General features: G+C 52.8%; 1 protein-coding gene across 2 annotated transcripts in view; it reads left to right on the forward strand.

The window, feature by feature from the left end:
• tnpo1 (transportin 1) overlaps positions 1-17,003 on the forward strand; it is a 155,766-nt gene that overhangs the window by 119,006 nt on the left and 19,757 nt on the right. For both annotated transcript variants that reach the window (XR_015078660.1, XM_085990105.1), the window contains one exon: positions 2,563-2,637. Coding sequence is in view for 1 of the 2 variants with exons in the window: in XM_085990105.1 (XP_085846231.1) it covers positions 2,563-2,637 (75 nt within the window). In the remaining variant the exon portion in view is untranslated. Of the gene's footprint in view, positions 1-2,562; positions 2,638-17,003 lie in introns of those variants that run through there.

A 17,003-nucleotide genomic window follows, 5' to 3' on the forward strand; every position in this document is an offset into this window, starting at 1 on the left:
TAGGCCCCTTTCACATACTAATGGAGGGCCTAACACCTGTTTTGGGTATCCTCCAAGAAGTTAGGCTGCCCTAAACGGACTTGGGTTTTCCAGGTGTGGATGCGGCCTAGGAACCAGCCGCCAATGAAAAGCTGAGCTTTTTACAAAGATAATGGCCCAGAAATTCGGGTCTCCACGGGTGAGTACGCGCTGGGTACTCGCGCGTGGGCCCGATGGAAGTGCCGGTTTCCTTCATGCACTGCGCATGCGCGGGAAACCGGCACTTCCGTTCCTCTGAACGAAGGGGTTCAGAGGTCGAACGCGTGCGCAGGGGAGTCTGCGCGTGCGCTTTGAACTTACTTTTTTTTTTACAGGTTTCTCCGGGAGGGTAAGTCTTTAGAATTTAGAAATGTAAAAAGCAGGTGTAAGCTTGCTTTTTACAAGGTAAGTGGTCAATTAATTAAAATTAAAACATTTTTTCCACAGGTTTATTATTTTTAAATACTTTAAAGCAAGTTAAGTTTATTTTTTAGCCCCGTTAGAATATAAAATTATTTTTTTCAAAAATTTAAATTATTGTTCAAAATAGTTATTTAATGTAATTTATAGTTTATTATTTAAAAAGTGTGATTTAAAAAAAAAAAAAAAAAAAATTATTTGAAGGTTTACTGCTATATTGGGGCCGTAGTATTTATAAGTGTTGACAGGTCTTCCTGTCAATACTTATGAATGGAGCATTCCCAGCTCCGATTGGCTGCCCATGGCCCACGTGATCCCAGGGGATGCATCGAACTAACTGCGCCCCTGGGACACGCAAGCACTGCGCGCCGGCAGCTGGGTCAGGCCCCGGATCGGAATTCCACGGGGCCCTACAGCTCAACTGCCGGCGCGCAAGGTAAGTGCAAGTCGGGGGCTTACACCCGCGGGAAGCCCCCGACCCGAATTTCTGGGCCAATGTAGAACTCGGAGGAGCAGGAATGCTCTTCCCAGATCCACAGCACTCCTGACGGCTGCAACCTGCCTTCTTCCTGCAATCCCGGAGCGGATGCAAGTGGCCCGAAATTCACGTGCTTCAATAGGCAAGCTGCCTGTGAAGGCTCGACAGGTGCTGGCAGCTTGCCTAAATTATTTAAATGAGGCCTGAGACCCCATTTTGAGCTGGCTTCGGGCCTCCCAGTTAGGGCGAGCAACAGCAAGAATGGGCCCTGATTAATTTCTAACCCATTAAGTTTTGTTGCTTGTAATGATAAATTCAACTTTTAAAATGCAAATTTTGTTCCAGGACCACTCAATGTAAAAATATAATATTATGCAAGAAGATCTGTTAAGAGTGCACATACCAGGGGTGTTGCTCAGAAAGCTTTTTTTTTATTTTTGGGTTGTGGACATCGCTGGTAAGGTCAACATATATTGCCCATCCCTAGTTGCCCTCGAGGTGTTCGTAGGCCACCTTGAACCGCTGCAGTCCGTGTGGTGAAGATGGTCCCACAATGATGTTGAGTAGGGAGTTCAAGGATTTTGACCCAGCAACAATGAAGGAACAGCGATGTATGTTCAAGTTGGGATGATGTGTGACTTGGCGGTGTTCCCATGCAGCTGTTGCCCTTGTCTTTCTAGGTGGTGGAGGTTACTGGTTAGGAGGTGGTGTTGAAGTTTGGCAAGGTGCTGCAATGCATCCTGTAGATAGTACACCAGTTGTGGAGGGGGTGGGTGTTTAGGCTAGTAGATGAAGTGCCGATTAAGTGAACTGCTTTGTCCTGGATGATGTCGAGTTTCTTGACTGGATGGTTGCAGCTGCAACACTCAAGTGGAGAGTATTCCATAACACTTCTGAGTTGTGCCTTGTCAAGTGGAGTTAGTGAAGAGCCTTTGGGAAGTCAGGAGGTGAACCACTTGTCGCAGAATATCCAGCTCCTCACCTGCTCTAGTAGCCATGGCATTTCTGTAGCTGGTCCAGTTGAGTAAAACTGAAAATTATATGAAAATGGGATAGACCAATAATTAACTTGGTATATTTAGCCCACTTGTGCTTGATATTCATTATTGAGTTAACGGGAAAATGCAAAAGAGAAGTAAAATTGTCAAAAGAAGCTTTACTGCCAAAAGTGCCATTTTCACCATTAAAATTACAAACTCCAAAATGGTGCCCGGTATTTTCAGTAGTAGTAATCAAAGTTAGGAAATATGTAGTGTGTATGCAAACAATACAGATGCCTGCCTTGGTTCCTCAGTGTCGCGATGGCGAGAAACAAGATCAAATTGTGACTTTGGTGCTGTGCAAAACCATTTGGTTCCTGATTTTGTGTTTCTGGTGCAATGAATAGCTACTTAAATCCTGTTTAAAATGAGTTTTTATTTGTTTAGGTCTGTTTATAACATCAATGTTATTTAACCTAAACTCGCTGATGGATTACTTTTTATAAAATAGTGCAAAAACATTTTTAAAGACAAAAAATGGAATACTGATCTCCAGATAGCGGTTTGCTTTCTAGTAGCACCTCTGTTGACACTTCAAACAAGTCTAGCTTGCTTTTTTAAGCATTTCGCATCAGAATTGTTCAAATAATGTTTTTTTTCTTCTAGGATTTCATTTTTTTCTGTGATGCAGTAGCATCTTGGATTAGTCCAAAAGTTGACCTTCGAGATATGTTCTACAAGGTAACTAGTTTCTTTGAGTTTGTTCTTGGATTGCTTGTTTTGGTGGCTTTTAGAAAAAGAGAATAAAGACGGGAATGCTGGGCTTTTTTTTAAATGTCTGAAATAACTTGATGTTTTGGTATTACATTTGTGTGTTTTTTTTCATTTCAATGTACAGGAAACTTTGTGCTATCCGGCACCCACGGGACCGAGCTGTTGCCGTTGCCTCAAAACTGCCGTACTCTCCAGAGTTAATGTTGAGAGATACGGAGATTCTTATCTCCGTATTTGACAACAAACACTGTTGCTTAGCAACAGCTTCTAAACACTCGGGTGTGGCCCTAAAGCTCTGTAGCTGAAGCTGTTGCTATAGCTACAGACCTTGCACAGCTTGACTGTTCAAAGCAAAAAAAAACAAACAAAAAGAATAAAAAACGGCTGCTGATTTTTGCCGGTGGCTCCAGATTGCCGGATAGCACAAAGTTTCCTGTACAAGAATGTTTACATTCACTGAGGAGAAATTATGTATTTTTTAAAGGTTTTCTCATTGGCTTAAAAATCTATTTTAACATCAGATTTTTCAGCCACAGGAGCTTACACTAAAAGCTTGTGGACGCAGTCACTGCAGTCTTTAACATAATCATGTGTAAACCAGTTGGAATTTGCCATGGACAAGTAAAATTGATTACCCCACAGCTGGACTGTGTCCAGAATAGTAAACGTGTCTGTGGTCCTTGATCGGTTAATAGAATTTTTGTGTTTTTTTTATTCATTCCTGGGCAAGGCCAGCATTTATTGCCCATCCCTAATTGCCCTTGAGAAGGAGGTGCAGTCGGCATGGTGAAGGTACTCCCATAGTGCTGTTAGGAAGGGAATTCCAGTATTTTGACCCAGCGACTATGAAGGAATGATATATTTCCAAGTCAGGATGGTGTGTAACTTGGAGGGGAACTTGTAGGTGATGGTTTTCCCATGCGCCTGCTGCCCTTGTCCTAGGTGGTAGAGGTTGTGGGTTTGGGAGGTGCTGTCAAAGAAGCCTTGGCGAGTAGCTGCAGTGCATCTTGTAGATGGTACACACTATAGCTACGGTGCAGCGGTGGTGGAGGGAGTGAATGTTTAAGGTGGAGGATGGGGTGCCAATCAAGCATGCTGCTTTGTCCTGGATGGTGTTGAGCTTCCTGTGTTGTTGGAGCTGCACTCATCCAGGCAAGTGGAGAGTATTCCATCACACTGCTGACATGTGCCTTGTAGATGGTTGGAAAGGTTTTGGGGAGTCGGGAGGTGAGACACTTGCTGCAGAATATCCAACCTCTGACCTGCTCTTGTTACCACAGTATTTATGTGGCTGGTCCAGTTAAGCTTGTGGTCAATGGTGACCCCCCCCCCCCCCCAAGGATGTTGATGTTGGGGGATTCGGCGATGGTAATGCCATTGAATGTGGTTAGACTCTTGCTTGTTGGAGATAGTCATTGCCTGGCACTTGTGTGGCACGAATGTTACTTGCCACTTATCAGCCCAAGACTGAATGCCGTCCAGGTCTTGCTGTATGCGGGCATGGACTGCTTCATTATCTGAGGAGTTGCGAATGGAACTGAACACTGCAATCATCAGTGAACATCCCCACTTCTGGCCTTATGATGGAGGGAAGGTCATTGCGGAAGCAGCTGAAGATGGTTGGGCCAGGACATTGCCCTGAGGAACCCCTGCAGTGATGTCCTGGGGCTGAGATGATTGACCTCCAACAACCACAACCATCTATGTGCTAAATATGACTCCAGCCAATGGAGAGTCTTTCCCCGATTCCCATTGACTTCAATTTTACTAGGGCTCCTTGATGCTGCACTCGGTCAAATGCTGCCTTGATGTCAAGGGCAATCACACTCGCCTCACTTCTAAAATTAAGCTCCTTTGTCCGTGTTTGGACCAAGGCTGTAATGAGGTCTGGAGCTAAGTGATCCTAGCTGAACCCAAACTGAGTATCGGTGAGCAGCCTATTGGTGAGTAAGTGCCGCTTGATACCATTGTCGACGACACCTTCCATCACTTTGCTGATGATTGAGAGTAGTCTGATGGGGTGGTAATTGGATTTGTCCTGCTTTTTGTGGACAGGACATGCCTGGGAGGTTTTCCACATTGTCGGCTAGATGCCAGTGTTGTAGCTGTACTCGAACAGCTTGGCTAGAGGTGCAGCTAGTTGTGGAGCACAAGTCTTCAGCACGGCAGCCGGGATGTTGTCGGGGCCCATAGCCTTTGCTGTATCCAGTGCACTCAGCTGTTTCTTGATATCATGTGGAGTGAATCGAATTGGCTGAAGACTGGCTTTTGGGATGGTGGGGACCTCAGGAGGAGGCCGATATGGATCATCCACTCGGCACTTGTGGCTGAAGATGGTTGCAAACGCGTCAGCCTTGTCTTTTGCACTCGCGTGCTGGACTCCGCCATCATTGAGGATGGAGATATTAATGGAACCACCTCCTCCTGTTAGTTGCTTAATTGTCCTCCACCATTCACGACTGGATGTGGCAGGACTGCAGAGCTTTGATCAGATCCGTTGATTGTGGGATCTCTTAGCTCTGTCTATAGCATGCTGCTTCTGCAGTTTAGAATGCATGTAGTCCTGTGTTGCAGTTTCCCCGGGTTGGCACCGCATTTTTAGGTGCTGCTCCTGGAATGCTCTTTCTGCACCCTTCATTGAACCAGGGTTGGTCCCCTGGCTTGATGGTAATGGTAGAGTGAGGGATATGCCGGGCCATGAGGTTACAGATTGTGGTGGAATACAATTCTGCTGCTACTGATGGCCCACAGCGCCTCATGGATGCCCAGTTTTGAGCTGCTAGATCTGTTCTGAATCTATCCCATTTAGCACAGTGGTAGTGCCACAAAACACGATGAGGGATCCGCCATCTTTTCCCGACTCGACGGCCGCCCAGGGCCCAACAGTGGCTTCGATCACGGTGGATCAATCCAGGCCACACCCGTTGACAAAATCCATGATGGACATACAGGTAAATGGGAATTTAACGAAATGTTTAATTGACTGTGGGAGTACCGAGAGTTTTATCCACCCTAGCCTGGTACGGCGGCACTCATTAACGGTAACCCCTACACGGAGCAGAATTCTCTGGGCCACGTCCAGCGCTTGCGCAGTGGCCACTGCCTTTTTTAAGTCCAGGACCTCCTTCTCCAGCAGTCTCTGCCGGATATAATTCGATTTGAGGCCCGTGATGAAGGGGCAGAATTGCTATGGCTGCTAAGCCCCACACTTCAGACATTTTGGGCTACTGTGTGGTAACACTGACTGTAAAAGGCACGGACTACAAGGATTTTAAACTCCTCGTGATGCCAGAACTCTGTGTTAATGTAATCTTGGGCCTGGACTTCCAGTGCCACCACGAAAGTGTCACGCTAGCATATGGCGGGTCCCAGCCGCCACTCTCAGTCTGTGGCCTATCAACCGTAAAAATCAGCCCGCCCTCTTTATTCGCTAATCTCGCTCCGAACTGTAGGCCCATAGCGACCAAAAGTAGACGGTACAGTCTGGAAGACAGACACTTTATCAAGGCGGAAGTGGACAGACTCCTGCAGTACCAGCCCGTGGCGTGCCCAAGTAGTCATAGTTAAAAATAGCGAAAAGAAACGGATGGTAATTGACTACAGCCAGACTGTTAATATTTATACCCAGCTGGACGCCTACCCTTTACCCCGCATATCAGAAATGGCCAACCAGATTGCGCAATACCGAGTCTTCTCGACTATCGACCTCAAATCCGCGTATCACCAGCTCCCCATTAGAACGGAGGACCGCCCATACACCGCCTTCGAGGTGAACGGGCGCCTCTACCATTTTCTCAGAGTGCCCTTCGGGGTAACAAATGGGGTCTCGGTCTTCCAACGTGAGATGGACCGCATGGTTGACGAGAATAAACTACAAGCTACCTACCCCTATCTGGACAATGTCACTATCTGCGGGCACAACCAGCAAGACCACGATCTAAATCTTGCGAGATTTTTAAAAACTGCCCTAAAGCTGAATCTAACCTACAACGAAGACAAATGTGTCTTCAACACAACCCGTCTCTGTATCCTCGGCTGTGTGGTGGAAGATGGGGTAATTGGACCGGACCCTGACCGATTACGCCCCCTAAAGGAACTGCCCCTGCCACACAATCCCAAAGCTTTAAAAAGGTGCCTGGGATTTTTTTCGTATTATGCCCAATGGGTGCCCAATTACTCTGATAAGGCCCGACCCCTCATTAAATCGACGTCCTTCCCACTATCAGCTGAAGCTCGGGAGGCTTTCACCAGTATTGAACAGGACATTGAAAGGGCTGCAGTGTGTGCAGTGGACGAATGCATTCCCTTTCAAGTCGAAAGCGATGCGTCAGACTTTGCCTTAGCTGCGACCCTCAATCAGGCTGGGAGACCTGTGGCCTTCTTCTCCCGAACCCTTCAGGGACCTGAAATCAGGCACTCTTCTGTCGAGAAGGAGGCACAGGCTATAGTGGAGGCAGTGCGGCACTGGAGACACTACCTAGCCGGCAAACGTTTCACCCTGCTCACCGACCAGCGGTCGGTGGCTTTCATGTTTAATAACAAACAAAGGGGGAAAATCAAGAATGACAAAATACTCAGGTGGAGGATCGAACTATCCACGTTCGACTATGATATTATGTACAGGCCGGGAGCCCTTAATGAACCCCCAGACGCCCTATCGCGGGGAATGTGTGCCAGCATTCATACGGACAAATTACAGGGTCTCCACAACGACCTCTGTCACCCAGGGGTCACCCGACTATACCATTTTATAAAGTCCCGCAATCTGCCCCACTCCATCGAGGAGGTCAGGGCAATGACCAGAGCCTGCCGCATCTGTGCGGAATGCAAGCCTCGTTTCTACAGGCCTGACCGTGCACACCTTATCAAAGCCACACGGCCATTCGAGCGCCTAAGTCTGGACTTCAAGGGACCTCTTCCCTCTGCCAACCGTAACGTATACTTCCTCAATATCATTGATGAATATTCCCGCTTTCCCTTCGCCATTCCCTGCCCAGACATGACCAGTGCCACGGTCATCAAGTGTCTCTGTAATCTATTCTGCATGTTTGGCATGCCGAACTACATACATAGCGATAGGGGGACGTCATTCATGAGTGACGAGCTGCGCCAGTTCTTGCTCTCGAAGGGGATAGCCACTAGCAGAACCACTAGCTATAACCCCCGGGGCAATGGGCAAGTGGAAAGGGAGAATGCTACTGTTTGGAAGGCTGTCACGTTAGCCTTAAAGTCAAAAGGCCTTCCGACCTCCCGCTGGCAGGAAGTCCTCCCAGACGTGCTCCACTCCATAAGGTCTCTGTTATGTACTGCCACTAACGCTACCCCTCACGAAAAGATGTTCGTTTTCCCCCGGAAATCCACCTCTGGCATATCTCTACCCGCATGGCTGACTTCTCCGGGGACAGTACTATTGCGGAAGCACGTGAGAGGCCATGAAACGGACCCCCTTGTGGAAAAGGTACAGCTCCTCCATGCAAACCCTCAGTACGCCTATATCGAATACTCTGACGGGCGAGAGGACACCGTTTCCATAAAAGACCTCGCTCCCTCGGGGAGCGGAGAGAATGATGGGAGACTACCCGATGAAGACCTACACTACAAAGAGACAGGACGCCCAGAGTTATCAATACCCAACTTTAACCTGGAGGACACTGCAGATAACCTGGAAGACACTGCGGAGGCCTGGACAGCGGAGGAACCAGAATCCACTCCCCTAGAGGCACCCCAACCGGCTTTGCGCCGATCACTGAGAACTGCAAAACCTCCTGACAGACTCACTTATACCAACTTTTAAGAAACATCACCCCGATGGACTAAATCTATAGAAGGGGTGAATGTAATGAAATCTGTTTGTCTTGATCCTGTATTCGTTTTGCACTCATGTATATTAGCCTCCCCCACTGTGTATAGTTTCACTTCCGCTTTCCCGACTAACCTGGGAGGTTCCAGGTCTTGGCTCTTGGCTCCGCCCCTGACTTCTCTTACATAAAGATCCCAGGATCTGTATGACTCATTCCTGTGAACCAGTCAGCGTGTTGAGATGTTAGCTCTGATCTTAGTGATTAAAAGCCAACTTGTTTAAGTCTATAACTTCTAGTTTTGTGGTTATTGAAGGCCCATCACATACAATTCGGGCATTGCAGGTATTATAAGTGTCCCAAGGAAACGTCCTAATGTCCAGTTCCATTTACTGATGGGGTTGGTGATTCCTTTTCCTTGTTTTCTGGAGCTCTTTTGCAGTGGGAGGTGTGGATCCATGTTGGTCTCTCTTTCACCTTTACAGCAGTATTAGTTGCTTGGAGTACTTGGTACGGACCTTCGAATCTGGGTTGGAGACCGTTCTTTTTCTTGAATACTTTCACGTATACGTTGTCACCTGGTTCTAGGTTATGGCACCTTCAGCTGGTTCAACCTGGGCTTGCTTGACCTGTTGGTGGAAACTGGAAATACACTTAGTTAATGCAATGCAATAATTCAACATATTTTCATCCATCTTGTGAATGTCCATCTGCTTGGCAGTGAAGGGTGCAGAAAATGGCAGTCTCTGAGGTCGTCTCATGACGACTTCATGTGGTGACAGTCCTGTTGTTCTGTTTGTTGCTGATCGCATTACCATCAATACCAAGGGTAACAGTTTGACCCATTCAAGTCCCGTCTCGCTGCAGAGTTTGGAAAGTTTGTTTTTCAGCATACTATTATATCTTTCTACCAGTCCCGCTGACTGTGGATGATAGCTGCAGTGGAAGTGTTGGTTGATCTGTAAAGCCTTACACATTTCTCGCACAACTGTCCCAGTAAAATGTGATCCATTGTCACTTGAAAGTTGTGCAGGTATACCAAATCGTGGTACAATTTCTTTTAACAAACATTTTGCAACAGTAACTGCATCATTCTTTTTACATGGAAAGGCTTCAATCCATCGTGAAAACACATCTACAATAACTAATACATACTTAACTTCTAAACATACCGGTAATTCAATAAAATTCATCTGTAAATGTACAAAGGGTCCTGTTGGATTTGGGTGGGAGGCAGCCTGTACCTTTTCCATTTTACCTGGGTTCATTGTTTGGCAGGTAATGCATTGTTCACTAATTTGTTTTGTAATTGCCGAAATGCCTGGCGAATACCAAGTTTGTGTGATATAGTCTGCCATCCCCCTTTGCCCGCATGTGTGAACACGTGGACACATCAGGCAATCCATGGGAGTATTGACTTGGGAGCCACCATGCGGCCGTCATGGTAGACCCATACTCCTTCGGGTGTTTTAAAACAAGAATCATTCACCCAAGCTAACACTTCGTCCGGACTGGCCTGTAATTGATAGGCCAAAACATCATCAATTGTGGGTGGGAGATTGTCTGGATCTTGATTTCTAAGAACATATGCAGACACTTGTGGCCCTGTATCAGATAGAGCAGCAGCCTTAGCTGCTCGATCCGCCCTATCATTACCCAAAGAAGCTTGGTCTTGATTGCCTGTATGTGCTTTGCATTTAATAACAGCAATTTTTGCAGGACACTGGAGAGCCTTTAAAAGGTTATCAATTTGTTCAGCATTTTTAACTGTAGATCCTGATGAAGTCAGGAATCCTCTAAGTTTCGAAATTTGACCATAATCATGAGTGACTCCAAATGCATACCGAGAGTCAGTGTAAATATTCACTGATTTTCCTGTAGCTGAAATACATGCTCATGAAAGGGCAAACAGTTCTGCTTGTTGTGCTGAAAAGAAAGATGGTAGTGAGCATGCTTCGATAATTGAATGATCATCGGAAATGGCATATGCACTGTTAGGCGAGCCCTTTTTCGTCTCTGAGGGCTGATCCATCCACATCTATCTATCTATATCTATAAAAGACCTCTTCTGTCTGTCTGTCCATTCTCTATACGTTCGAAAGTTATAGAGCGTACCTACACGCGCGTCACATCAAAAGAAAGCTTACGATTATGGACCGGTCATAGGCGTATTTACTTTTCCGTCAGACAAAAATCGTGCCCACGGTACCCAAAAAACGTTCACAATTCCGCTCATTAAATGGGAAAAGTTCCGCTCATTTGTTCATTAGCATTGAGTGACGTGAAGGTTGACCAATCGTACTGTCGAGCGACCTGACAGTTGACCGACGGTTGACCAATCGCCGTGTCACGGGGGTGGGTTCATTGCACGTGCGGGCGGGCCATCCTACAGTTGAGTGTTGAGTGACTTGACGATTGACCAATCCTAATCGGTGCGTGTGTGGGCGGGCCTTATCATTCTGAACCGAGGTGAGTGGCCGCCATCTTGATTCTTCACGATTTTTTTCCCACACTTTGTGTGTTAGGGAACTAAGGAAAATAACAATTTATTTCAGTTTTAAATTGTATTTAGCAACAGTAGGAAATGAAGTGATCCCCTGCCCTTCGCCCGCAGGCTCGCCTACTTTGACGGCCATTTTGAGCGGCTATGCCGGAGCCGGGCGCGGTCTAGCAGCCCGGGAAGCCTGGGCCTTGAGTTGCGGGCCGTGCCGGGAGCCGCCGCGCACAAAACCTCCCCGCGGCGTCAACAGCCCCGCCCCAGGGCCCGACCCAAAGCCACCAGGTCACTGGCCGCGGCGGGCCGTGCCGAGAGCTGCCGCGCACAAAACTTCCCCGCGGTGTCAACAGCCCCGCCCCAGAGCCCGACCCAAAGCCACCAGGTCACCGGCCGCGGCGGGCCGTGCCGGGAGCTGCCGAGCACAAAACCTCCCTGCGGCGTCAACAGCCCCGCCCCAGAGCCTGACCCAAAACCATCAGGTGAGCGGCCGCGGCGGCCCACTCTCTCACTCCCAATCTCTCTCTCTCTCACTCCCAATCTCTCTCTCTCACTCCCAATCTCCCTCTCCCTCTCACACTCCCAATCTCTCTCTCTCACACTCCCAATCTCTCTCTCTCACACTCCCAATCTCTCTCTCTCACACTCCCAATCTCTCTCTCTCACACTCCCAATCTCTCTCTCTCACACTCCCAATCTCTCTCTCTCACACTCCCAATCTCCCTCTCTCTCACACTCCCAATCTCTCTCTCTCTCACACTCCCAATCTCTCTCTCTCTCACACTCCCAATCTCTCTCTCTCTCACACTCCCAATCTCTCTCTCTCTCACACTCCCAATCTCTCTCTCTCTCACACTCCCAATCTCTCGCTCTCTCTCACTCCCAATCTCCCTCTCTCTCTCACACTCCCAATCTCTCGCTCTCTCTCACTCCCAGTCTCTCTCTCTCTCTCTCTCTCTCTCTCTCTCACACTCCCAGTCTCTATCTCTCTCACTCCGTCTTTCTCTCTCTCTCTCTCTCTCTCTCTCTCTCTCTCTCTCTCTCTCTCTCTCACACTACCAGTCTCTCTCTCTCTCTCTCTCTCTCACTCCCAATCTCTCTCTCACTCCCAATCTCTCTCTCTCTCTCTCTCAATCTCTCTCTCTCACACTCCCAATCTCTCTCTCTCACACTCCCAATCTCTCTCTCTCTCACTCCCAATCACTCTCTCTTTCACTCCCAATCTCTCTCTCTTTCACTCCCAGTCTCTCTCTCTCTCACACTCCCAATCTCTCTCTCTCTCTCGCTCACACTCCCAATCTCTCTCTCACACTCCCAGTCTCTCTCTCTCACACTCCCAGTCTCTCTCTCTCACACTCCCAGTCTCTCTCTCTCACACTCCCAGTCTCTCTCTCTCTCTCACTCCCAGTCTCTCTCACACTCCCAATCTCTCTCTCTCTCACACTCCCATTCTCTCTCTCTCTCTCTCTCTCACTCCCAGTCTTTCTCTCTCTCTCTCTCTCTCTCTCCTTCCCCCTCTCTCTCTCTCTCCCTCCCTCTGCCTCCCCTCTCCTCCCTCCCCCACCTTCTCCCCCCTCCCTTCCCTACCCCTCCTTCCCTCCCTCCCACCCCTTCCCTTCCTCCCCCTTCCCTTCCTTCCCCTTCCCCCCCTTCCACCCAGTCTCTCGCTCTCTCTCTTCCCCCCCAGTCTCTCGCTCTCTCTCTTCCCCCCCGCCGCCCGTCTCTCGCTCTCTCTCTTCCCCCCCCCCAGTCTCTCGCTCTCTTGCCCCCCAGTCGCGCGCTCTCTTCCCCCCCAATCGCGCTCACTCCCCCCGTCTCTCGCTCTTTCTCTTCCCCCCCCCCGTCGCTCTCTCTTCCCCCCCCCCCCCCCCCCAGTCGCTCTCTTCCCCCCAGTCGCTCTCTTCCCCCCAGTCGCTCTCTTCCCCCCAGTCGCTCTCTTCCCCCCAGTCGCTCTCTTCCCCCCAGTCGCTCTCTTCCCCCCAGTCGCTCTCTTCCCCCCAGTCGCTCTCTTCCCCCCAGTCGCTCTCTTCCCCCCAGTCGCTCTCTTCCCCCCAGTCGCTCTCTTCCCCCCAGTCGCTCTCTTCCCCCAGTCGCTCTCTTCCCCCCAGTCGCTCTCTTCCCCCCAGTCGCTCTCTTCCCCCCAGTCGCTCTCTTCCCCCCAGTCGCTCTCTTCCCCCCAGTCGCTCTCTTCCCCCCAGTCGCTCTCTTCCCCCCAGTCGCTCTCTTCCCCCCAGTCGCTCTCTTCCCCCCAGTCGCTCTCTTCCCCCCAGTCGCTCTCTTCCCCCCAGTCGCTCTCTTCCCCCCAGTCGCTCTCTTCCCCCCAGTCGCTCTCTTCCCCCCCAGTCGCTCTCTTCCCCCCAGTCGCTCTCTTCCCCCCAGTCGCTCTCTTCCCCCCAGTCGCTCTCTTCCCCCCAGTCGCTCTCTTCCCCCCCAGTCGCTCTCTTCCCCCCCAGTCGCTCTCTTCCCCCCAGTCGCTCTCTTCCCCCCAGTCGCTCTCTTCCCCCCAGTCGCTCTCTTCCCCCCAGTCGCTCTCTTCCCCCCAGTCGCTCTCTTCCCCCCAGTCGCTCTCTTCCCCCCAGTCGCTCTCTTCCCCCCAGTCGCTCTCTTCCCCCCAGTCGCTCTCTTCCCCCCAGTCGCTCTCTTCCCCCCAGTCGCTCTCTTCCCCCCAGTCGCTCTCTTCCCCCCAGTCGCTCTCTTCCCCCCAGTCGCTCTCTTCCCCCCAGTCGCTCTCTTCCCCCCAGTCGCTCTCTTCCCCCCAGTCGCTCTCTTCCCCCCAGTCGCTCTCTTCCCCCCAGTCGCTCTCTTCCCCCCAGTCGCTCTCTTCCCCCCAGTCGCTCTCTTCCCCCCAGTCGCTCTCTTCCCCCCAGTCGCTCTCTTCCCCCCAGTCGCTCTCTTCCCCCCAGTCGCTCTCTTCCCCCCAGTCGCTCTCTTCCCCCCAGTCGCTCTCTTCCCCCCAGTCGCTCTCTTCCCCCCAGTCGCTCTCTTCCCCCCAGTCGCTCTCTTCCCCCCAGTCGCTCTCTTCCCCCCAGTCGCTCTCTTCCCCCCAGTCGCTCTCTTCCCCCCAGTCGCTCTCTTCCCCCCAGTCGCTCTCTTCCCCCCAGTCGCTCTCTTCCCCCCAGTCGCTCTCTTCCCCCCAGTCGCTCTCTTCCCCCCAGTCGCTCTCTTCCCCCAGTCGCTCTCTTCCCCCCAGTCGCTCTCTTCCCCCCAGTCGCTCTCTTCCCCCCAGTCGCTCTCTTCCCCCCAGTCGCTCTCTTCCCCCCAGTCGCTCTCTTCCCCCCAGTCGCTCTCTTCCCCCCAGTCGCTCTCTTCCCCCCAGTCGCTCTCTTCCCCCCAGTCGCTCTCTTCCCCCCAGTCGCTCTCTTCCCCCCAGTCGCTCTCTTCCCCCCAGTCGCTCTCTTCCCCCCAGTCGCTCTCTTCCCCCCAGTCGCTCTCTTCCCCCCAGTCGCTCTCTTCCCCCCAGTCGCTCTCTTCCCCCCAGTCGCTCTCTTCCCCCCAGTCGCTCTCTTCCCCCCAGTCGCTCTCTTCCCCCAGTCGCTCTCTTCCCCCCAGTCGCTCTCTTCCCCCCAGTCGCTCTCTTCCCCCCAGTCGCTCTCTTCCCCCCAGTCGCTCTCTTCCCCCCAGTCGCTCTCTTCCCCCCAGTCGCTCTCTTCCCCCCAGTCGCTCTCTTCCCCCCAGTCGCTCTCTTCCCCCCAGTCGCTCTCTTCCCCCCAGTCGCTCTCTTCCCCCCAGTCGCTCTCTTCCCCCCAGTCGCTCTCTTCCCCCCAGTCGCTCTCTTCCCCCCAGTCGCTCTCTTCCCCCCAGTCGCTCTCTTCCCCCCAGTCGCTCTCTTCCCCCCAGTCGCTCTCTTCCCCCCAGTCGCTCTCTTCCCCCCAGTCGCTCTCTTCCCCCCAGTCGCTCTCTTCCCCCCAGTCGCTCTCTTCCCCCCAGTCGCTCTCTTCCCCCCAGTCGCTCTCTTCCCCCCAGTCGCTCTCTTCCCCCCAGTCGCTCTCTTCCCCCCAGTCGCTCTCTTCCCCCCAGTCGCTCTCTTCCCCCCAGTCGCTCTCTTCCCCCCAGTCGCTCTCTTCCCCCCAGTCGCTCTCTTCCCCCCAGTCGCTCTCTTCCCCCCAGTCGCTCTCTTCCCCCCAGTCGCTCTCTTCCCCCCAGTCGCTCTCTTCCCCCCAGTCGCTCTCTTCCCCCCAGTCGCTCTCTTCCCCCCAGTCGCTCTCTTCCCCCCAGTCGCTCTCTTCCCCCCAGTCGCTCTCTTCCCCCCAGTCGCTCTCTTCCCCCCAGTCGCTCTCTTCCCCCCAGTCGCTCTCTTCCCCCCAGTCGCTCTCTTCCCCCCAGTCGCTCTCTTCCCCCCAGTCGCTCTCTTCCCCCCAGTCGCTCTCTTCCCCCCAGTCGCTCTCTTCCCCCCAGTCGCTCTCTTCCCCCCAGTCGCTCTCTTCCCCCCAGTCGCTCTCTTCCCCCCAGTCGCTCTCTTCCCCCCAGTCGCTCTCTTCCCCCCAGTCGCTCTCTTCCCCCCAGTCGCTCTCTTCCCCCCAGTCGCTCTCTTCCCCCCAGTCGCTCTCTTCCCCCCAGTCGCTCTCTTCCCCCCAGTCGCTCTCTTCCCCCCAGTCGCTCTCTTCCCCCCAGTCGCTCTCTTCCCCCCAGTCGCTCTCTTCCCCCCAGTCGCTCTCTTCCCCCCAGTCGCTCTCTTCCCCCCAGTCGCTCTCTTCCCCCCAGTCGCTCTCTTCCCCCCAGTCGCTCTCTTCCCCCCAGTCGCTCTCTTCCCCCCAGTCGCTCTCTTCCCCCCAGTCGCTCTCTTCCCCCCAGTCGCTCTCTTCCCCCCAGTCGCTCTCTTCCCCCCAGTCGCTCTCTTCCCCCAGTCGCTCTCTTCCCCCCAGTCGCTCTCTTCCCCCCAGTCGCTCTCTTCCCCCCAGTCGCTCTCTTCCCCCCAGTCGCTCTCTTCCCCCCAGTCGCTCTCTTCCCCCCAGTCGCTCTCTTCCCCCCAGTCGCTCTCTTCCCCCCAGTCGCTCTCTTCCCCCCAGTCGCTCTCTTCCCCCCAGTCGCTCTCTTCCCCCCAGTCGCTCTCTTCCCCCCAGTCGCTCTCTTCCCCCCAGTCGCTCTCTTCCCCCCAGTCGCTCTCTTCCCCCCAGTCGCTCTCTTCCCCCAGTCGCTCTCTTCCCCCCAGTCGCTCTCTTCCCCCCAGTCGCTCTCTTCCCCCCAGTCGCTCTCTTCCCCCCAGTCGCTCTCTTCCCCCCAGTCGCTCTCTTCCCCCCAGTCGCTCTCTTCCCCCCAGTCGCTCTCTTCCCCCCAGTCGCTCTCTTCCCCCCAGTCGCTCTCTTCCCCCCAGTCGCTCTCTTCCCCCCAGTCGCTCTCTTCCCCCAGTCGCTCTCTTCCCCCCAGTCGCTCTCTTCCCCCCAGTCGCTCTCTTCCCCCCAGTCGCTCTCTTCCCCCAGTCGCTCTCTTCCCCCCAGTCGCTCTCTTCCCCCCAGTCGCTCTCTTCCCCCCAGTCGCTCTCTTCCCCCCAGTCGCTCTCTTCCCCCAGTCGCTCTCTTCCCCCCAGTCGCTCTCTTCCCCCCAGTCGCTCTCTTCCCCCCAGTCGCTCTCTTCCCCCCAGTCGCTCTCTTCCCCCCAGTCGCTCTCTTCCCCCCAGTCGCTCTCTTCCCCCCAGTCGCTCTCTTCCCCCAGTCGCTCTCTTCCCCCAGTCGCTCTCTTCCCCCCAGTCGCTCTCTTCCCCCCAGTCGCTCTCTTCCCCCCAGTCGCTCTCTTCCCCCAGTCGCTCTCTTCCCCCCAGTCGCTCTCTTCCCCCCAGTCGCTCTCTTCCCCAGTCGCTCTCTTCCCCCAGTCGCTCTCTTCCCCCCAGTCGCTCTCTTCCCCCCAGTCGCTCTCTTCCCCCCAGTCGCTCTCTTCCCCCCAGTCGCTCTCTTCCCCCCAGTCGCTCTCTTCCCCCCAGTCGCTCTCTTCCCCCCAGTCGCTCTCTTCCCCCCAGTCGCTCTCTTCCCCCCAGTCGCTCTCTTCCCCCCAGTCGCTCTCTTCCCCCCAGTCGCTCTCTTCCCCCCAGTCGCTCTCTTCCCCCCAGT

This window comes from Somniosus microcephalus, chromosome 1 (assembly GCF_052327205.1).
Source record: "Somniosus microcephalus isolate GS21.2 chromosome 1, FLI_Smic_1.0, whole genome shotgun sequence".
Taxonomy (NCBI): Eukaryota; Metazoa; Chordata; class Chondrichthyes; order Squaliformes; family Somniosidae; genus Somniosus; species Somniosus microcephalus.